Raw genomic sequence first — 17,542 nt, forward strand, 5'->3', positions numbered from 1 at the left:
GCCTGTCTTTTCACCACTTCCAAGAATCCTTGAAGCTACCAGGACTGTGCTGCCCTGATTCAGATATTTGTCACCCCTTGAGGCCAACCTGCTTGCCCCAACATTGATCCACAAAGTCCAGTTTCCAAGACCAGCTGATGCTCCTCACCTGACCACCTTGGTGCCGTTCCTCATGACCTGCATGTCCACCATGCAGCCACCCATGACGTAAGCAGCCAGGTTCAACTCAGAGAACTCAGCCTGGAGTGGAGCAAAAGGACAAAGTGTTACTCAAGGGTTTCAGAGACACAAACACACAGCCACAGACGCAGAATTTTCTTTGTCTGGAATGTGCCTTTCCTTCTTTTTTTTTTTAAATTTTTTTTCTGTGAGGCAACTGGAGATCCAATTATAGCTAGTTTGCCCTGAGAGACTGCAGAAGTATTTATGACTCCCACACTTGAGGTGTAAAAGTACACAGGATTAGGCTTACTGCAGTAATAAGTACTGAAGGAATTACGAATGAGCAGGCTGAAAAATGCACACAGGAAAGAATAATAATAATAATAATAATAATAATAATAATAATAATAATAATAATAATAATAAAGACGTAAGGTCATTTGAATTCAAATTCCAAACTTCTACTTGGAGATATCCATTTAGAATTATGTCTGAATTGGCTGTCGTGCCACTGGCTAGCTATAAACCTAATACAAAAGATTTAAACCTTTTTAAACCTCATTATGTTGCAGGAAGGTGATAAGCAGAGGTCACCTGATGTCATTTGATGAAAATTACTAAGATTTTTACTATTAAAGAGTTAGCAAAGCTGGGTAAGTTATTAACAGAGCTGCTCAATTATTAAAACACTTTGTATTTTAAAAGAAGCATGACTTGCAAGGCTGGAAAGGTTGGCAAGGGATATTTCAGCAGTGGGGAGCAAAAGACATGGGGTGATTATGATAAATGTAAATGAACACATTTCATTTTTTGAGGCAGAAAATTTAGTCTTCTCCCTTTGAGCAGTTTTTTTCCCCTTCCTTTTAAGGCATTTTTTCAGACTTAGTATGATGAAGACTGGGCAGCAGTAAAATCATCTTCTAACCAGTAGCTGTATAATACCAGAACACTCAGATGGTGCTGCTAATACTTAGGACTTTATTGAGATCCTTGTACTGTTTAATGTTCTTCTGCTACTTCTATTAGTTGGAACCAAAAGATAGTGCCAAGAACAACTTTTATACATTAAAAAAAAGGAAAAAAAAAGGCAAGAAAAAAAAAAGCATGTTTTGTCCTCATGAACTCATGGAAAAAACTTGCTAATGGAGAACTAGTGCACCTGTAAAGGCTCAAAGGCCAGACGACAAATGAAAAAATAATTTCCAACTTTCATTTTAAAATCCACATAATTTTAAAGCAATGGCTGTAGACTGGTGACCCGATGATGTAATGAGATTTCATGTCTGCAGCTCTGCGTAAACTTTTTAAAGCAACACCCTTAAATGATCTTACATCATTGTAACTCCCAATTACAATGAAAAGAGGGGGAACATTCCTATTGCCAAGAAATAAATTCTGCTTCAAACACAAACACACACAGAGACATGCTCACAGGGAGGGGTTGGCAGTGGTTCAGGTGACTGCCTGGGTTTTGCTCATGAGATATTGCACTGTGTTGCCTTGGCCACAGCCACGCTTCTTCAGTGACCCTATCGGATCAGAGGTAAGAAAACATGTACCCCTGAAAGGCACCTGCCTTTTACACATATGAAAAATCTCAGGAGACCTAGGGAGAGAGGAGTCTAACTTGGACAAACTCAGTAAGATCAGATGCTTTGGGCACCATCAGTGATCTCCCCAACGGGTCATGGCAAGCTTGCTAGTTTACACATTAGCTCCAGAGGCTCTGTGGACTGGGGAGATGAAAGGATGTTTTTCCCACCTCTGTATCTCCATATGCCTCAGAGATGTCCCAGTCTGAAAGCAGAGTGTTGTCCAGCTGGACCTCCAGCTTCTCTTGCTGAGGAATGCATCATCTGATGTGAACACCAGTGCAAGAAAGGGAAGTTTTAGGTCTGTGTTTTCATGTTCTTTATGCTTTTCTTCCAAAATTTTTTTCTGCGATAGTTTGTAGTAAAGAGCTTAACACTCCTCTTTGCTGGGGGTGAAAATGGGCAATCTTCATTTGATGAGGGGTACTTGCATTCTGACTAAGTTGGTCTGACAGGCGTTTCCCTGAGGCAGTCAGGCCAAACAAAGCTGTGCTCAGACACCTGACCTGCAAACAGGCCTGAGAACCCCCCGAGCTGGTGAGTACTTCATGCCAAACTGCCAGGACCAATTTCAGGCCCTGCTAATGTCAAGAGCCAGAAGAAAAGGAGAAATCCCCTTTGGCAACCATTGTCCAGGGAACACTGGCAAGGAGAGAGAAGTGTAGAGAGGGTCCTGGGGTTTCAGCTATCTCACTCCCAAAATGTCCAGATCTACAATTGGAGCTGAGGGACAATCTTGACCTTTGCCTTCTGCTTTAACAAAGTTAAGGAATGCTGCTGCTTTCATGTAGCTGCTTTGTTCCATCCAACAGGCCGCTGCTAGCTGGCTTTTGGAAGAAGGCTAAAACCTTCAGTCAGCAGAAATTGTTTCCTGTTGATTTTCCAGTGCTCCCTGTATTTTTAACTTTGTGGGTTTGTAGCCCGATGACTTCCCTTGGCTGGGATTTCAGCTCTGAGATCATCTCCAGCCTGAGTTTACCTTGCAGACAAAGAGGTCTTTGAAAGCAGCCCATGCAGATAGAGTGACAGGTAACTATGCATAAAACAGGAGAGCCCGGCTCCCCGTGGCCTTGCAGAGTCATTTGCATTAGGAATCATGGAACAGAAGAAGACATTGCATTGGCCTGATGGTGTTTTATACTTTGCAGCAGTGCCAGTGGCTGCAAAAGCATTCAGGACAAGAGCAAACTACATGTGACAAACGTGACACAATCGGTCTTGAAGAATAATGTAATAAGACAGTGGGAGTAGAAATATTTCATAGCCCTGTGAGGCTCAGATGTGAGATGATGCCCACAGCTACTTTGATCACAGTTTTGTCAAAAATTCCTCCTTCAGGTATTAAGAACTGGAAGACTCGCCAAATCATTTGGACTAAACCTTAAGGTACTCTCAGTTTCCATCAGCATCCTCTGTGTGCTGGAGATCCTTTTGGTGAGCTATTTTAGAATGTCTATTTCTGTTTCCTGATATTAAAACAGGAAGATATTGTCATTTTCAATAATGCAATAGTAGAAATGCCTGACTTGGTAGCTATGCCTGTTAGTGATTTAAGGGAAGCACGTGTTCAAGGTGTATTTCAAGCATTTTTTGTAGAATAACAGAAAACTATGTTGGAAGGACTTCAAGACATCACATAGTCTTTCTCTCTTTCCTAAGGCATGACCAGCTTTGCCTCTACCATTGTGTGCAGATACTACATAACCTTCCTCTGTCTTTCATAGATGAGGAACCTCCTCAGGCAGTCTGTACCTTAACAACAATGGAAAATTTTCCCAAAGCCCTATCTAAATCTCTCTCCTTACTTTTTCAGGCAGCATTTTTTTTTGTGTCCATGACTTCTTTCTGAAGTACCTGAAGACTTATTCCTCAAAGACTTGTCCTTCCTTTTTGTTTTTTTAGACAAAACTAGTCCCATTCTTGTTAGATTTTCTTGTAGGCGGTGTTTTTCAGTGAATTGATCAGAGTTGTTGCTGTCACAGGGATTCTCTCTGGCAGATCCACAACTTCCTCCATATGTAAAATTGCCAACCATATGCTTGAGTATGGATTTGTCATACATGCAGCAGTGTGACTATTTTTTAGCTCATATTCTGGCTGAGATCCACCGTAAGCCTTGCACTGCTTTGTCTGGGCTACTGACTAGCCTGGTCCGTGCCATGTCTTAGGCACCGGGGATGAGGAATTGCTACTGTATAATCAAATCTCATACATTCCTCTGTGGATTTTATGCCTTATTTTTTGGTGGATCTTCCAATATGTACAAGGAAAGGCCCACATCAGGCTGCATTCCTAAAGCAGCACATTTCACTACAGCCATTACAAGGATCTCAAGGGGAAAGTAAGCAATCCCTAAATCCTGCACAGGCAGAAAGGTGGGCAGATAGTTTGGATGCCTATGGGATGAGGGCTGAGGCTATGCATGCATGCAGAATTAGAGATTACACATCCTGATTCCCCGTCTCTTTTCCTGAGACATTTTTCCTTGGGCAGGCACCCTGCACCCCACCTATCCCCAATACCAGGATTGCTCTCTGGGAGGAAAGAATGGAGAGAGTTCATCTGTGATGTGAATACTGCTTTGTGGCTCCAAGAGCAGCTTCCACAAGTGCTCTTCACAAGTCCTGCAGCTGGGATGCATTCTTCTAGGCTAGAGACAATGCTGGTGCTGAAAGTCCACATGCCTTCACCTGTGTGAACACCTTTTGGTGCATTGGCTCTGATGGCATTCAGAATGGTCTCTTGAGTTTTCATTTCAGAAGTTATGTGACTCCCTGAAAATTTGAAGTTTAGAAAAAGCACATTTCTAAATATTTTGATCCCAGGAAATGGCTCAAAACCATGAACTCTGTAAACTTCCAAAAGCCAATGAAAATTAAAAAAAAAAAAAAAAAAAAGATAGTATTAATTTAAGAAAATAATGATTTTAGAGTAATTCTTGCTCGTTCTCCCTTTATTCATGGTTTCTGAATGCTTGCATGTGGCAAGCTATGAGAACTCTGTTGCTGTTCTTGAACTGCTTTCTGGCATTCAGCTGGAAAAAAACCCAAACCCTAAACATATAATGAATAAAAATTATACCCTTGTTTGACAAGAGGCTAGTTTTCCTTTCATCACACACACAGACCTGTCAGACTCTACCTTTTGAAAGCACCATTTTACACCACACATGAAAATACCTCTTTAGGGCGGGAAGTACAATGGAGCTGTAATTCATGATTTGTATTACAATTATCTTCTGTGACTGCCAAGTACAAATTTTTCCTGACAATGCTGCCAATGGAGTCATAATATACACCACAAGACTTTTCCAGAAGCATGTACATAGGAGTTCACTGAATAATCATTCCCTGAAAATAAACTGAACAGTGGGAACAAGTGAATGAGCTGTGCAAGAAAAATGCGTGTCAGACGGACAGACGGACCCACCTCGTCACAGCAGGAAATGGTGGGAAGAAGAAGGGTGAACAAACATCAGGCATAAAAATGTAGATGGACCTTTGGGCTTCATGACTCCTCTTTCACACTTTTCACCCTGCTTGACCATCAGTTAGCCAATGCCAGGAAAGATGTCTCTGAACATATTAAAATTCCTTTGGGAAATACCTGCAGGAAAAGTATCCTGAAGGTGGTGGATTCTCTCTAAGAGGTGATGCTTGCTCTTGCCTACTGTGCCCCTTATTGGTCCATGCAGGGCACAGGACTGGAAAAGCTCATCAGAGCCATAGGGTTTAACCCCTTGCTACCCTTGGCACCGTGTCCTGAAACCCTTACTTGCACCAAGGTATTTATTGAAAGCACTCATGTCTCCTTTATCCTCTGTTATGGCAGGAGAAAGAAACTCAACTCTTGCAGTCTCCTCTCATCAGCCAGATCTCCATGACTATCCCAGTGAGCCTGCTCCGCATAGCTCCTGTTTTGCAGAATCACTCTTCCAGACAGATGTCAAGTGTCCCCCTCATCTGTCCCCCATCCTCAGGGTCATGGTCTGTCTGATGGCTTTGTGGCTGTCCAGGTCTCAGCCCCATCTCTCTTGCCCTCCTCTGCTTGTCCGTGGGTGTGCTGGGGATACATGGCCACGAGGCATTCCCAGGGGCATGGGGCATGTTTCATGCCCAAGGAGACCCCACACAAGGTATGTTATGATCCAGATGAAAAATCCCAGAAATCCTTAGAGCACGCAAGCTTTAGTTTTCTCTGGGACAGCACAGAGAGGGTGGGGAAGGAGGTGCTGAATTAGTTTCTCTCTAATGAAGGAAAACATCTGACAGAGCATAAGGCCTATGATATAATTCCTCCTCTTCCTCAGTATACTGTGGTTCCTAATGCCTCCTGTCCTCTGGCCAATGAAGAACTGAAGAAATAAAAGCACGATTTTTTTTTTTGTGAGAGACTTAAAGCAATGTGGTCCACTCCCAAGGCACTTTAAGAGTCTTCTTTAAATTCAACTTCTAGAGCCATTTATTCAAACTTATGCTTTTCATTTCTAAAAGAACTTTTTTAGTATTTGTATTTCTAGAGAAAAGAACTGGAGATGCATACACTGCAGTTCTGAAAGCTAGAAATCACCAGAGAAGTAAAAGCAACAATGTCGATCAAAATCTAAGCAGCTTATTTTTAGCATAAAATAGAGATAGTATTTTTAGACTCAGCTGTTCTCTTAAAGCTTAGAGCTTTACCCACACTGAGTAAAACTTAAACCATCAGGGTTTTAATCAGAATATGTCAAATAGATTTTCACTTTTGGACCAGTGTTTCAATCAGTTTCATGAATGGCTATCATTGCCACAGAAGTGGAAAAATACCGAAAAAAGCAAAATGTAATCCAGACTGCTTCCAAGGAAAAAGGGGCCATGACTCAGGAGAGTGATTGAACTGGCTTTACACCACCAAAGCCTTTCACCTCCCTCCCTGCAGCCAGCAGGAAGAAGACAATGGCGCTGCTTGCCTGGTTTCACTACATGGTGGACAATAATAAATCCTTCAGCCTTTAAAACATATTATAAATATGGTTTCAGTGTTACACTGAAGATAAGAAGAGAAGAAACAAAGGTGGAAACAAAGTCAGGCTTCACATTAATTTCAATGAATGGCAGGAGAGTGGTGTACACACCACAGTGTCCCTGCCAGCTCTCTCCTCATCCACTGGCACTAGGTGATGCCCACAGTAACCCCTGTCTCTTCCTGGGGATAATGGATGTGACAAACTAGGGCCTGGGGTTGCTATCAAGGTATGCAATTCACTCAGTGCCAAAGAACCAGAAAACCTTATTTGAGAATCCATTAAACCTATTTTCATACAAGCTGAGACTTGCAGAAGCAGCTCCCTGAGCAGCAGGATGGCATTTAACAGCCTCTTCCCTGTGTATTACCCAGTGTCTAACATGAACTGGATTCACCTCTTGCAGAAACTTAGTATCTTCAAACATCTGCCTGTTTCTCGAATTCAGCTGAAGTGAGCCAATGTGTTCTACAGAGCTGGGTGTGGGGGACAGACAGAGCAGGACAGCATGATCACATATGTCCTGCATTCCTCAGAGGAGGGGGGAGGCAGCCTGGAGAGCTGGTAGGGGTGTACAACCACATTAGATAACTGACTTCCCGCTGCTGAGAGAGGGAGAGACGCTGCTGCTTGCAGCACTCCTGCTCCATTACAAATAAGTGATGCCACAGCTTTCAAAAAATATCACCTACTATCCTGTTCTGCTTCCCCCACAGATTGCTAAAATGGCTTGCTTAGAAAGAATTAAAATGTAACAGAGATGGATATGAAAGAGGAGGAGAAAAAGTTCAAACAAACTACTGAACATCCTGGAAAAATGGCAGAGTTAGCATGGTCAGTAAAAATAAGGCAGTGGCTTTTTTGCAATGTGGTTTTCCAAGAGTATTTAACATTTGGATATTTCCTTTCATTGCTTTCTGCCATTCAAACTTCTTTGTTATTTAGCTTTTAAGATCAAAAGTGGTTTTTCTCCTATAAAATCTAAAAAAAGCTCCTAAGGCAAACTGCATTTCTGGCTGAGTTAATAATGTGTGGTTATCTGAGACAGGATCAACTGGAAAAATGAAAAACTAAATGAACTTACTGAGCAGACCAAATGGTTCAAGAGATGCCTAAGAGTCAAACTCTCTGATGGAGAGTTTATTGAGAACTGAACAGCCAGGTTAAGGCTTGTGCACCATGGCACAGTCTGTGTGCTGTCTGGGGGAGGGTTACCGGAGAGAAGACTGTAAGCTCGGAACTCACAGAGAAGGATGTGGACCATGTTGATGAGCACAGTTATTTCTTTTTTTTTTTTTTTTCCTCTTTCATACGAAGACTGTGGAAGAACATTCATTTTTCAGGTAGAGAGGGTCAGCATTCAGCCTCAGGGGACCTGTTCCCACAACAGTTTAGGCTGCTGGACTGCTTGAGGAAGAGGTGAAATTAGGAAGGCTCCAAATAAATAGGGTAGGAGCAAGGAGTGAAAATTAACTATCAAGAAATACTGAGCAAGGATGGATGGACAAAATAAGAAGAGAAGAAAAAGCCAGAGTCTGAAGGAAGCAGTGCCTCTCTCTTGACCTTAACAATACGCACGAGGGCCTTGGGGTCAGACTCAAGGACTGCCCTTGACAATGCAGCCTCTGTGTTTCCCTGGAGAGACATTGATCCAGCTGGGAAAAGTCATCATCCCTTCTCCTTCTGAGGTCTGGAGGAGTCAAGAGCAGCTCCCTGCCCACTAAATGGAGGCTGGGCTGCCTGATCTGAGTGGCAGAGAAGGGAAAAGTGGGAATGGCCAGGATCCTTGTTTTCCATTCCTCAACTTTCCTACCCACTGGGGGCTTCATTCCCTTGGACAATGCTGCAGTCACTATGTGGGCATTTAATGAAAGCTGCAGGGGCTTAGCCATGGTCCTCACCAGCAAAATTGCATTACGGTCTTTGCTTGGAGCAATTTGTTGCCTCATCTAGAATATGGGTATTCAGCCTATGTGAAGGATTTCAAGAGGTAAACTGGGAAAGCCTCCCTACAAGAGTCCGTGGGGACATGTGATAAGCTACCTTGTAAAGGTGACAAGGGTCACAGCTTGATCCCCCAGCAGGGATCAGGAATCAGCTCCCGACCTTCTGCACTCACCAAACATTTGAAGGCAGTTCCTTTATAAGGACTTCAAGTGCAATAACATCTGAGGAGAAGGATTATGAGGGGAAAGGCAGAGACTGGAGGTTTAGGAAAGAATTAATAGGCCATTTTGAAGAGTACCAAGTCTAGCTTTGAAGCTGAACCTGCTTTGAATGATGGAGAGGGTTGGATCAGAGGCTTGAAGGGAAAACCTGAATCATTTGGTTTCATGCTTTAAGTGAGTAGCATGATTTGTAAATTTAAAAATTTTTCCTATTCTCTTTTAGGATAATTGCTAAGGCAGATGACAAAATAAAGACTTTGATAAGGAAATGCCAGGAAGAATTATTCTTGCTAATACCACCCAGGCTGACAACTGTGATATAAATAAAAAAGAAAAATCTGTCCCAGACACAGTTTGATCAGAACATGTGTGCTCATGAACAGTCATAGACAACAAGACAGGACCCCTTTGAAAAGAAAAGAAACACCTCTTGAAGGGCACAGGGTCCTGAGAAAGTCTTCAAAACCACTGCATTAAAAATCCGTACACACACACAATGCAGAATGAACAGCCTTATAAAAACAGAAAATATCAGGTCATTCAAACAACATTCAGCAGCTTTCTTTACCCACCCAAACATTTTTATAGTCCTAATGAGTATAAAACAAGCATATGATTCCTTCAGGATCACCTTCTTATCTCTACATCTCTCTCTTCTTATGCCTGCTTTCAAGCTGGGTGTCTGCAGATGATTATTATTAATAATAATTTCTCTTCTGACAACAGCATCCAGGCTTAGTCCATATGGGACTTTTTGGACAGACACTTCACAAACACACAGAGCAGGGGACAGACCCCAACATGAAGAGGCTTCAAATGAAATGAATATCTGGTGCCAAGGCTAACAGGGAAAGAGAATGTGCCCAGTGGAGCACATAAAAAACCAGGCTATGAACCTCATTACTGTTCCTAGGACAGATTACCTCTCCCTAGCCGTGTCCATATACATTCCTTAGAGAGAAATTCACTTGACACTGACCTGTTCCACTCGGATATCAAATTCTCCATTCACCTTCTTCCCCTGGAAATATTTGGCCCTGCAGAAGAAACAAGAGAGACAAACATGGTTAAATAAGGTTTTTTGCTTTTGTTACATATGGTCTTGCTTCTGCATTTCCCTTTTTTGCTGAAGAATTTCTACCCAGGTCACAGCATGTTTTTCTAGTTCCTATCTTCTTTTACCTTTCTATTCTCCAGGAGAAACCTGCCAAGCCAGATGAAAACCACATTGGAAAGTTCCTTCAAGGCTTGTTACTTTTTCATTTAATTTTCGAACTGAAAACCAAATGTTCTCCTAATCTTTTCCAGGGAACAACTCTAATCAGCGATTCCTTACTATATCTCATTTAATACTCAATCTTGACTCTGTAAAAGAAGAACAACATATGGCACAGCATCAGGAACTTCTTCTGGTGTTGAGCAAGGAGATTTATCATCACAGCTGAAGTACTTGTGAAGCCTGTTCTCATGCTCTCTCACTCCAGAGCTGCTTTCCACTTCTGTTTCTTTTTGCTAGTTATTTAGGGAAACTGTATCTGCATCTCTAGAGGGTCACTGATGAAGCATCTCTTCTCCTGAACTGAGAAACTGTGTTTGTTTTGGGATTGAACACTGCTGTGAGAAGAATATACAGCTTCCACCACCTCTGTTCCTGTCTCCCCACACTATGCAGACAACAAAGCACTTCTAGAAGGTTGTTTCTGAAAGGGGAAGGCTGACAGTAGTGCTGGAGAAGAAAACGGAGGAAAAGGACAGGCAGTTTTAGCTTTTTGTACTCATATTTGTGTATAAAGCCCTTTCTATTGATTGGTCAATGGGGAAATTGCCAATATAAATTTCCCTGTGAATATTTCTCCCCAGTTGTTCCTCTCACCAAACAAGCTTGACAGAAGAAAAAAATTATTTTGTCCTCCTGCCCTATAAACTTTCAGAAGGCCATGTAGGCTCCAAAGGGCTCTTCTATTTGGAAGGCATTGAAAACAGTTTAGCCCTACAAGAGCTGTTTCCAGAGACAAAGTAACTCTGGGTTCTGTTTCCAATTGGCAAAGACAGGACAGAATAAAGAAGTAAAGGAAAATGAGGGGAAGCCGGCTTTGCTCCCTATTTTATAGTATAAGAGGAAAAAAAAAAGCTGGCTCACATTTTACTATGTGTCTATTTGTTCCAATAAAAAAAGGAGAGACAGTAGGAAAGCAATTTTCCCCATGGCTGAATCACACCAGTTTATAGCTGAATGCTCCCCTCCCCAAGAAATGTGACGTGCAAATAAAAAAGTTGTTTTGTTATTCTGGCTCAAAATGAAGTTAACATTTTTCATTATAATAGAAAAATACATTTAAAATTACAAAAGCCTTCTGCTTAATTCTAACAAGGACATCTAAATGCTGTATCACACTTCCCTTCCCAGACAGCCCATCCATCAACATGTAAGACTTCTGCATAGGTGAGGGACAATGTAGCAGCCAGGCGTAACCAAGACCAGGTGACTCGAACAACCCTATTTTGTATAAAAAGCAGATCTCTCCCAGTTTTTCCTTCTTTTTTTTGAATTTATGGGCATTGTATGAAAAAAAAAAAAACAAACCAACTCAGCAGACAAGCTAAGACATCATGCCTCTAACAATAAACAGGAACTCTAAATGCACTTAATAATTCCATTAAATTTCTGGAGGCATGGCTCAAAAGGGTCTGGCAACATTCCTCACTCCTAAACATAGGGGATATTGCTTGAACCAGTGACTTCTTAAAAACTGCAATAAGCTTTCAGAGGGCTCACAGGAACTGGTCTGAAATTTGAGGCGTACTATTCCCTGGTACAAGTTTTATTCCCAGCATGCTTATACATATTCCTTACCCACATTTATGGAAGACACTTCCTCCCTCTATGGCCTCTCCTCTTTGTTGACCAGCTGGTTGCAAACTCCTTGTTGATGCTTTGCTTCAGCTTGTAATGGAGTGTGATTGACCACAGTCCTCAGCCTGGCTCAGAGGCATCAAAGAGGCTTCCACTACCTGGTCCAGGAAATTAGCCTCCACATGCTTACACAATCATCTTTCTCCTCTCTGCAGTACTGGCTGGGCTTATGGGTGGTCACACTCTCAACACAGAGGGTGCATCCAGCATTAGGAGTTGTTGGAGTAGTGCAAGGGACCTCAGCTTAGACACTATGTGACCTCTCTGTCCTATCCCTCTTTCCACACAGGTTGTCTCATCCAAGGTCCCTGGAACTTTCCTTTAACAGTAAAATATATCGCTTTCTTCCCAAAACAGTCCCCCAGGAAGTTTAACCTGTTCTGAGTGTCTCTGAAGACTACAGGGGCTAAGCAATTTGCAGCCAAGTATTTTGGTCTGCTCATCATTTTTAGGCAGCCTAGGATAAGAATAAAACATTTCTTACTGAAACATTTCTGAAATGGATGGAGTGACATTTTCAATTCTCACCTGGGGTTTTGGAACCCCTGGGCAGTAGAGGCTATCACAATTAAATGAAAAATGGCCATAGCATCCTCCTGGAGCCCCTCAAATTTTAAGCAAGCTGGAATCATTGCTGATGCTGTGGAAGTATCATACCTCTTGCAAGAGACTCTTTTGGTCAGTTCTGCACAATGTCTGAAATGGCATTGACAGAGGAAAGGAAGACCACGCTGCTGTGGTGGGGAGGCATGAGAAAGAGAGATGGATGTTTCTGGCAGTCTCCTGACTGTACAAGACATTTGTGGATGCTCTCTGCCCCAAAACCACCTGAGAAAATCTCTTCCAGACCTCTGTCTAGGACCTGACTGCTGCAGAGTTATCTAGGCAGCTTGTAGTGTAGCAGAGAAGCTGTGCCCAGAAGCTGTTCCAAGTCCAAAAACTTTCTGGGAACCTCAGAAGCGTCCCCACTCACCTTCAGCTCCCAGCGATGAGAGGAGCAGCTCATGGCCCCAGGAGGGCTCAACGTCCCCAGCTTGGGACACTGGGCAAGCCACTTGCCACACAGACCCACCGCCTCTCCCAGGCAGTCTGCAGCATTGACCACTGCTTGGCTGGCCACCCCTTTATTTACAGCATGTCAGATGTTCAGCTCAGCAGAACACAGAGCTGTAATTTGGCTAGGCAGGGTGCAGATGGGCTGGTGCGGTTGCTGTGATCTCAGTGAATTAGCATGTAAACATGTTTTGACTGAAGGAAACTGCAGGGCCATGCTCTAGAGCAGTTCCTGGGTGGGATTTATAGAGCCAGGCAATCCATTTAAATGTGGCCCCATGGACTGGGAGGGAGGAAGCACTGTGATAAACAGACAAATGTCTGCCCTGGCTTGCAGGAAAGAAGCTTGCCTTGAACCCCTCTTTCTTTCTGATTAAGAAGCTGCATGCTCTGGAAAAGGCTGTATTTTCTGGGTGCAAGGGCATCTAACAAACCTAAGTTTTGCTTTCTGCCCCAGCTCTTACAGGGACATAAGAAACCCAATGCATCTTCTTATGAAGTAATCCAGAAAGGATATAAGTTTATTTTGTAGAGATATTCTGTAAACCAGCCCCAGTCTGCCTCAATTACCATGGCTGGAGGAAGCATATACAACAATTTTCTGTCAGCTATGGAGTGTACCTTTACCAGCAGTAGAGAATAATAAATGATCATTTCACCTCCCATTACCTACCTCAGGCTAATTCACAGATTTTCAGATCTTCCTAGGAGAGACCTCAGTGGAACTGATACAGCAAATATTGGAATGCTGTCTTAGAAACTGGGAAGCCATTCTTCAGATGAACTAATAAGCCTGAGCCCAAATCCCCTGTGATGTGAGCGAACCCTGACTCACACCTCTACCACTGCTCAACAGAGGCCTTGAGCTACAAACTCAAGAGCTGGCTTGTACCTTCAACCCAGAAACGGGCTCTCCTCACTGAGAGCATGCAAAAGGACACTAGGATATTGTAATGGCAAATTCCTCCAAATCCTCTGACTGAGCTTGTGCCTCTGGATCAAGACACAACAAGCAGAGAAAGCCAAGCCAAGCTTTGCATGGAAACCACTTCTTATCTAGAGCAGGAAGCAGCCTTTCCTATGCTATGGAGGGGCCAGAGCAAAACACAATGAAGAGAGAAATGCATGGGACTCTTGGGGAGAGGTGGGCAAGAGAGTGGGTGAAAGAAAGAAGAAGAGAAATGGTAAGAAGAGACTCGGGTAAACAAACCAAAAGGCATCCATAGGTAAACTCTGGAATTATCTGAATTATTTCCCTGGTATCACATTACACATATTTCTCTTGAACCCTTGGGAAAATAAGGCATGTAATTTCTTTCTGAATAATCTAGGAAAAGGCAAGGCTGAAGCCCCCTGGTTTGGGTGTGGGGGCACCTCAGGGAGGGTGGGGAGGTGGTGAGCCACTGTATAAAATCCCCATGTCAAAGGGCCTGGGGGCCCAAGTGATGCACAAGGCACTCACTGTATGTCCGCATTGTCTCCTTCATAAAAGGGGCTGGGACTGGGAAAAAGGAGGCAGTTTCCAGGATACTGGCCAGCAGCTGCTGGAATGCCCCGACCCCCCCCAGCCCCTACACGCTATAAGGGCAGCAGGGAGGGGAAGGGGGAGGAGAGATGCATTTGTGCCCTTTTTTTAAATAGGCTGAAAATAAGGAAGGTTTTCCTTTCAGGAGCCAGTTCTCACTCCCTCCACCACTTTTCCCTACTTCAGAAATTCTCAGCCATACATAGTAAGGAATGTTGAGATGGTCAACTCCTGACTGCCCAGGGCATAGGGATGGGAAAAATCACTCCATAAATGCTGAGGTCTGCAAATTGCTGGAGCTTTTGTCCACATCTACTTTGGCCCAGAGACCTTTATGCAGTGTTCAGCTGTGAGATGGACTGGCTGGTAATTAATACTTATTCTGCAAGAGTACCTTGGGGCAAGGGGTGAGGGTGTCAGAATGGCGAATAAGAGTGATGGATGTGTGCTTTGACACTGCAGAAAACAAGGTTTGAATTAAAAGTTAGATGGACCAGAGGCAAGTGCAGAAAGAAAGAAAAGGTATTCACATAGTACATACCGACAGGGAAGGACCAATGAATAAATCTCAGGTTTGTGGTGGGTCAAAAAGTAACCCTAAATACACTGATACTTTGCCAGGAGCTCCACAGAAGCTTCAGCTCCATCCCTGGGGCAGGGCAGTGCTGTGACCAGCCCTGCTCCCCCCTGGGGCAAGATCACCTTGTTCTTGGTGCTGTCACCACCTGACTTGCTGTGGCCACCGAAGAGACAGCCAGCTCTGCAGTGCTGAAGGTGTGTCCTCAGTGTCCTCGGTCAGGCTGTGGGAACAGACTTCTTTTGTTGCCTTCTGGGGAGAATCACAAAACCCAGCCCACTCTGGTTACTGTAAAACCACCTCTGAAACGTTATTAGTTATGGGATCACATCAAGGGAAGGAACGCCTCACCTGAAGGGGGTTGTGCTGGGCTCTGATGGCAGGATGAGTTTGGGAATTTTGGATAAAGAAAGTCCTTCTGGTGAGGTCCTTGATGAGATCTGAGGTCTCACCCTACAGGGCTGGGAGGATTTTCTGGGCTTGACTGCCAATGGCAAGGGAGGTGTTGGGGCAGCAAGGGAGAAGGGTTTTTTAAATCTTCTTTTGTGAGTCCTCCCTTTCTGAAGGCCTGTTTTCTGAGGAGACCTGGCTTGGCAAGTCACCAGCACTTCAAGATCACAGACACAACCATTCAGGCCACTCGTTCTATTCAAGGAATTGTGGAGTCCCACACAATATTGGCCTCCCAGCATCTTCCTGTGCCACCTCCTGCTCATCAAACAGGGGTAATCAAAGCCATCCCCCCACCAAGAGAAGAAGAACTAGTTAGTGCAGCACTATTGCTTTTGGGCACAGCTTTTTGTGCTTCTCCGAGCTGTCAGAATAGGAAGGACACTTTGCTGTAGGTCTGGTCCCCCACCCAGGCTGTGCTGTGGTCACATTCCTCCTGCCCACAAAGAGCCGGGGGTAGGAGGGTAGGGGATGGAGGTGGGGTGCTGCATTAAGTACAACATGAGGCAGCAATTTGATTTTGTGTATTATCAAAATAGTGCATTGCTGGAACATTTCCACATTGCTAAATCTAAATAATATGTCCTGGAGCTGTTTGCAAGGGGTATCACTTTTTATTGAGGATTTTGCAATATCTTTTTCCAGCCTACTTCAGTTCTCCTTGAATTTGAGGAGCAGTAGAACTGGCCTAACTTGGACCAGCCCTGGGACAGGGCTATGGACTTTCAGGCAGAAGAAATCTGACTCACAAACCTTGAGAAATGTATCTGAAGGTCGGGTTTGTTGGATTTTTTTTTTTTTTATATATGTGTACAGGACTAGGCAGGACATTCTGAGGTTAAATTCTATGCATTTATAGGAACTCTGGTAAAGTAATTAAGGACCCAGATTTGACTTGCATTAGCATAGTTATAGCCTGGTGGGGAATGCTTTCCATATTCCTTGTGTCTATTTTTGTAACGATACTAATCCTTTACATTTCTGTATCACCTTTCATTTAGGGGGACTAGATCCCAAGATACTTTACATATGCAGGACAAAAATACAGACAGACATGACAGTGCTATACCTAAAACAGATTGAAAAGTGATGTGATAAATGCAATTCCTTGAAAACTTTTGACAGCCTTGTCTCCTTTTCACCCCTATGTCTGTATGCTAGGGAATACAGAAACTCTCCATGCTCCTCCCAGGCGTGCATATGTGCACAAACACACACACTCATTTAACACAAACTTGCCTCCACTTTCTGCTTTCCACTCCTCAAAAAGTGGAATTTGGCAGGAAGTGTAGGAGCAAAAATATTTGGTCCTGGGTAGACAAAGCTAAATGGTAAAAAATATATGGGCTTTTTAACCAGATTTGTGAAAATGTGAATTTTATGTGCTTTTTCAAATTATTGCTACATTGTTGCATAGAGTGAAACATTAAAAGCTCACCACTGTGTAAAAAAACTTATTCATAATAAACTATTGTTAGTAACTACCATGTCAGATTATTTGAAACTTTCTTATTAGGAAATATATACAAAAGTTTCCAATTTTACCAGCAAATTCTTAAGTTCAAGCTTAAACTCCAAAACTTCTCATTATGTTTAAATGAGTTAGGTACAGGAATATTCCTCTTAATAGGAGCCTTAGTATATCACCTTCAGCCTACTGAAAGCATGAAATGATTCATGACACTCATTGAATATTTTTAAAAGGAATTCCTTGAAAAAAGTACCAGTATTTAGGAACTCCCATGTTACCAAAATTCAGTATTAGACTGTTATTATTCACAATCAATTTTTTAGGCAAATGGCATATTTAGGGCTCAATATTTTTATGTTTCAGAAGAAAAATAATTTTCTTTTTAAAAAAAGTTGATTATTTCCTTTGGCCACTATAAAACAGTAATCCTGTCAAATCAGTCCATAATTAGACCTGAATCATGAAGTTATTGTTATACAAAGAACCATTTCAAATGTTTTAAGAGGATTTAATTCAGTGCTAATCACAGTTTCTCTCTTCCTTGATCTTAAAATTTTTGCAGACAGTATGTTCAGGCAGATTTGGCTGCAAATTAAAGAGGAGATAAAACAGAGCAATTTTTATATGC

The 17,542-nt window shown here is 42.8% G+C and overlaps 1 protein-coding gene across 7 annotated transcripts in view; it reads right to left on the reverse strand.

The window, feature by feature from the left end:
• Nucleotides 1-17,542, reverse strand: part of SYN3 (synapsin III) — a 247,411-nt gene that overhangs the window by 148,791 nt on the left and 81,078 nt on the right. For all 7 annotated transcript variants that reach the window (XM_068191089.1, XM_068191091.1, XM_068191088.1 and 4 more), the window contains 2 exons: nucleotides 9,904-9,961; nucleotides 149-240 (listed from right to left, as the gene is read on the reverse strand). In XM_068191089.1, the coding sequence (XP_068047190.1) occupies nucleotides 149-240; nucleotides 9,904-9,961 (150 nt within the window). The remainder of the gene's footprint in view (nucleotides 1-148; nucleotides 241-9,903; nucleotides 9,962-17,542) is intronic.

This window comes from Anomalospiza imberbis, chromosome 5, assembly GCF_031753505.1.
Source record: "Anomalospiza imberbis isolate Cuckoo-Finch-1a 21T00152 chromosome 5, ASM3175350v1, whole genome shotgun sequence".
Taxonomy (NCBI): domain Eukaryota; kingdom Metazoa; phylum Chordata; class Aves; order Passeriformes; family Viduidae; genus Anomalospiza; species Anomalospiza imberbis.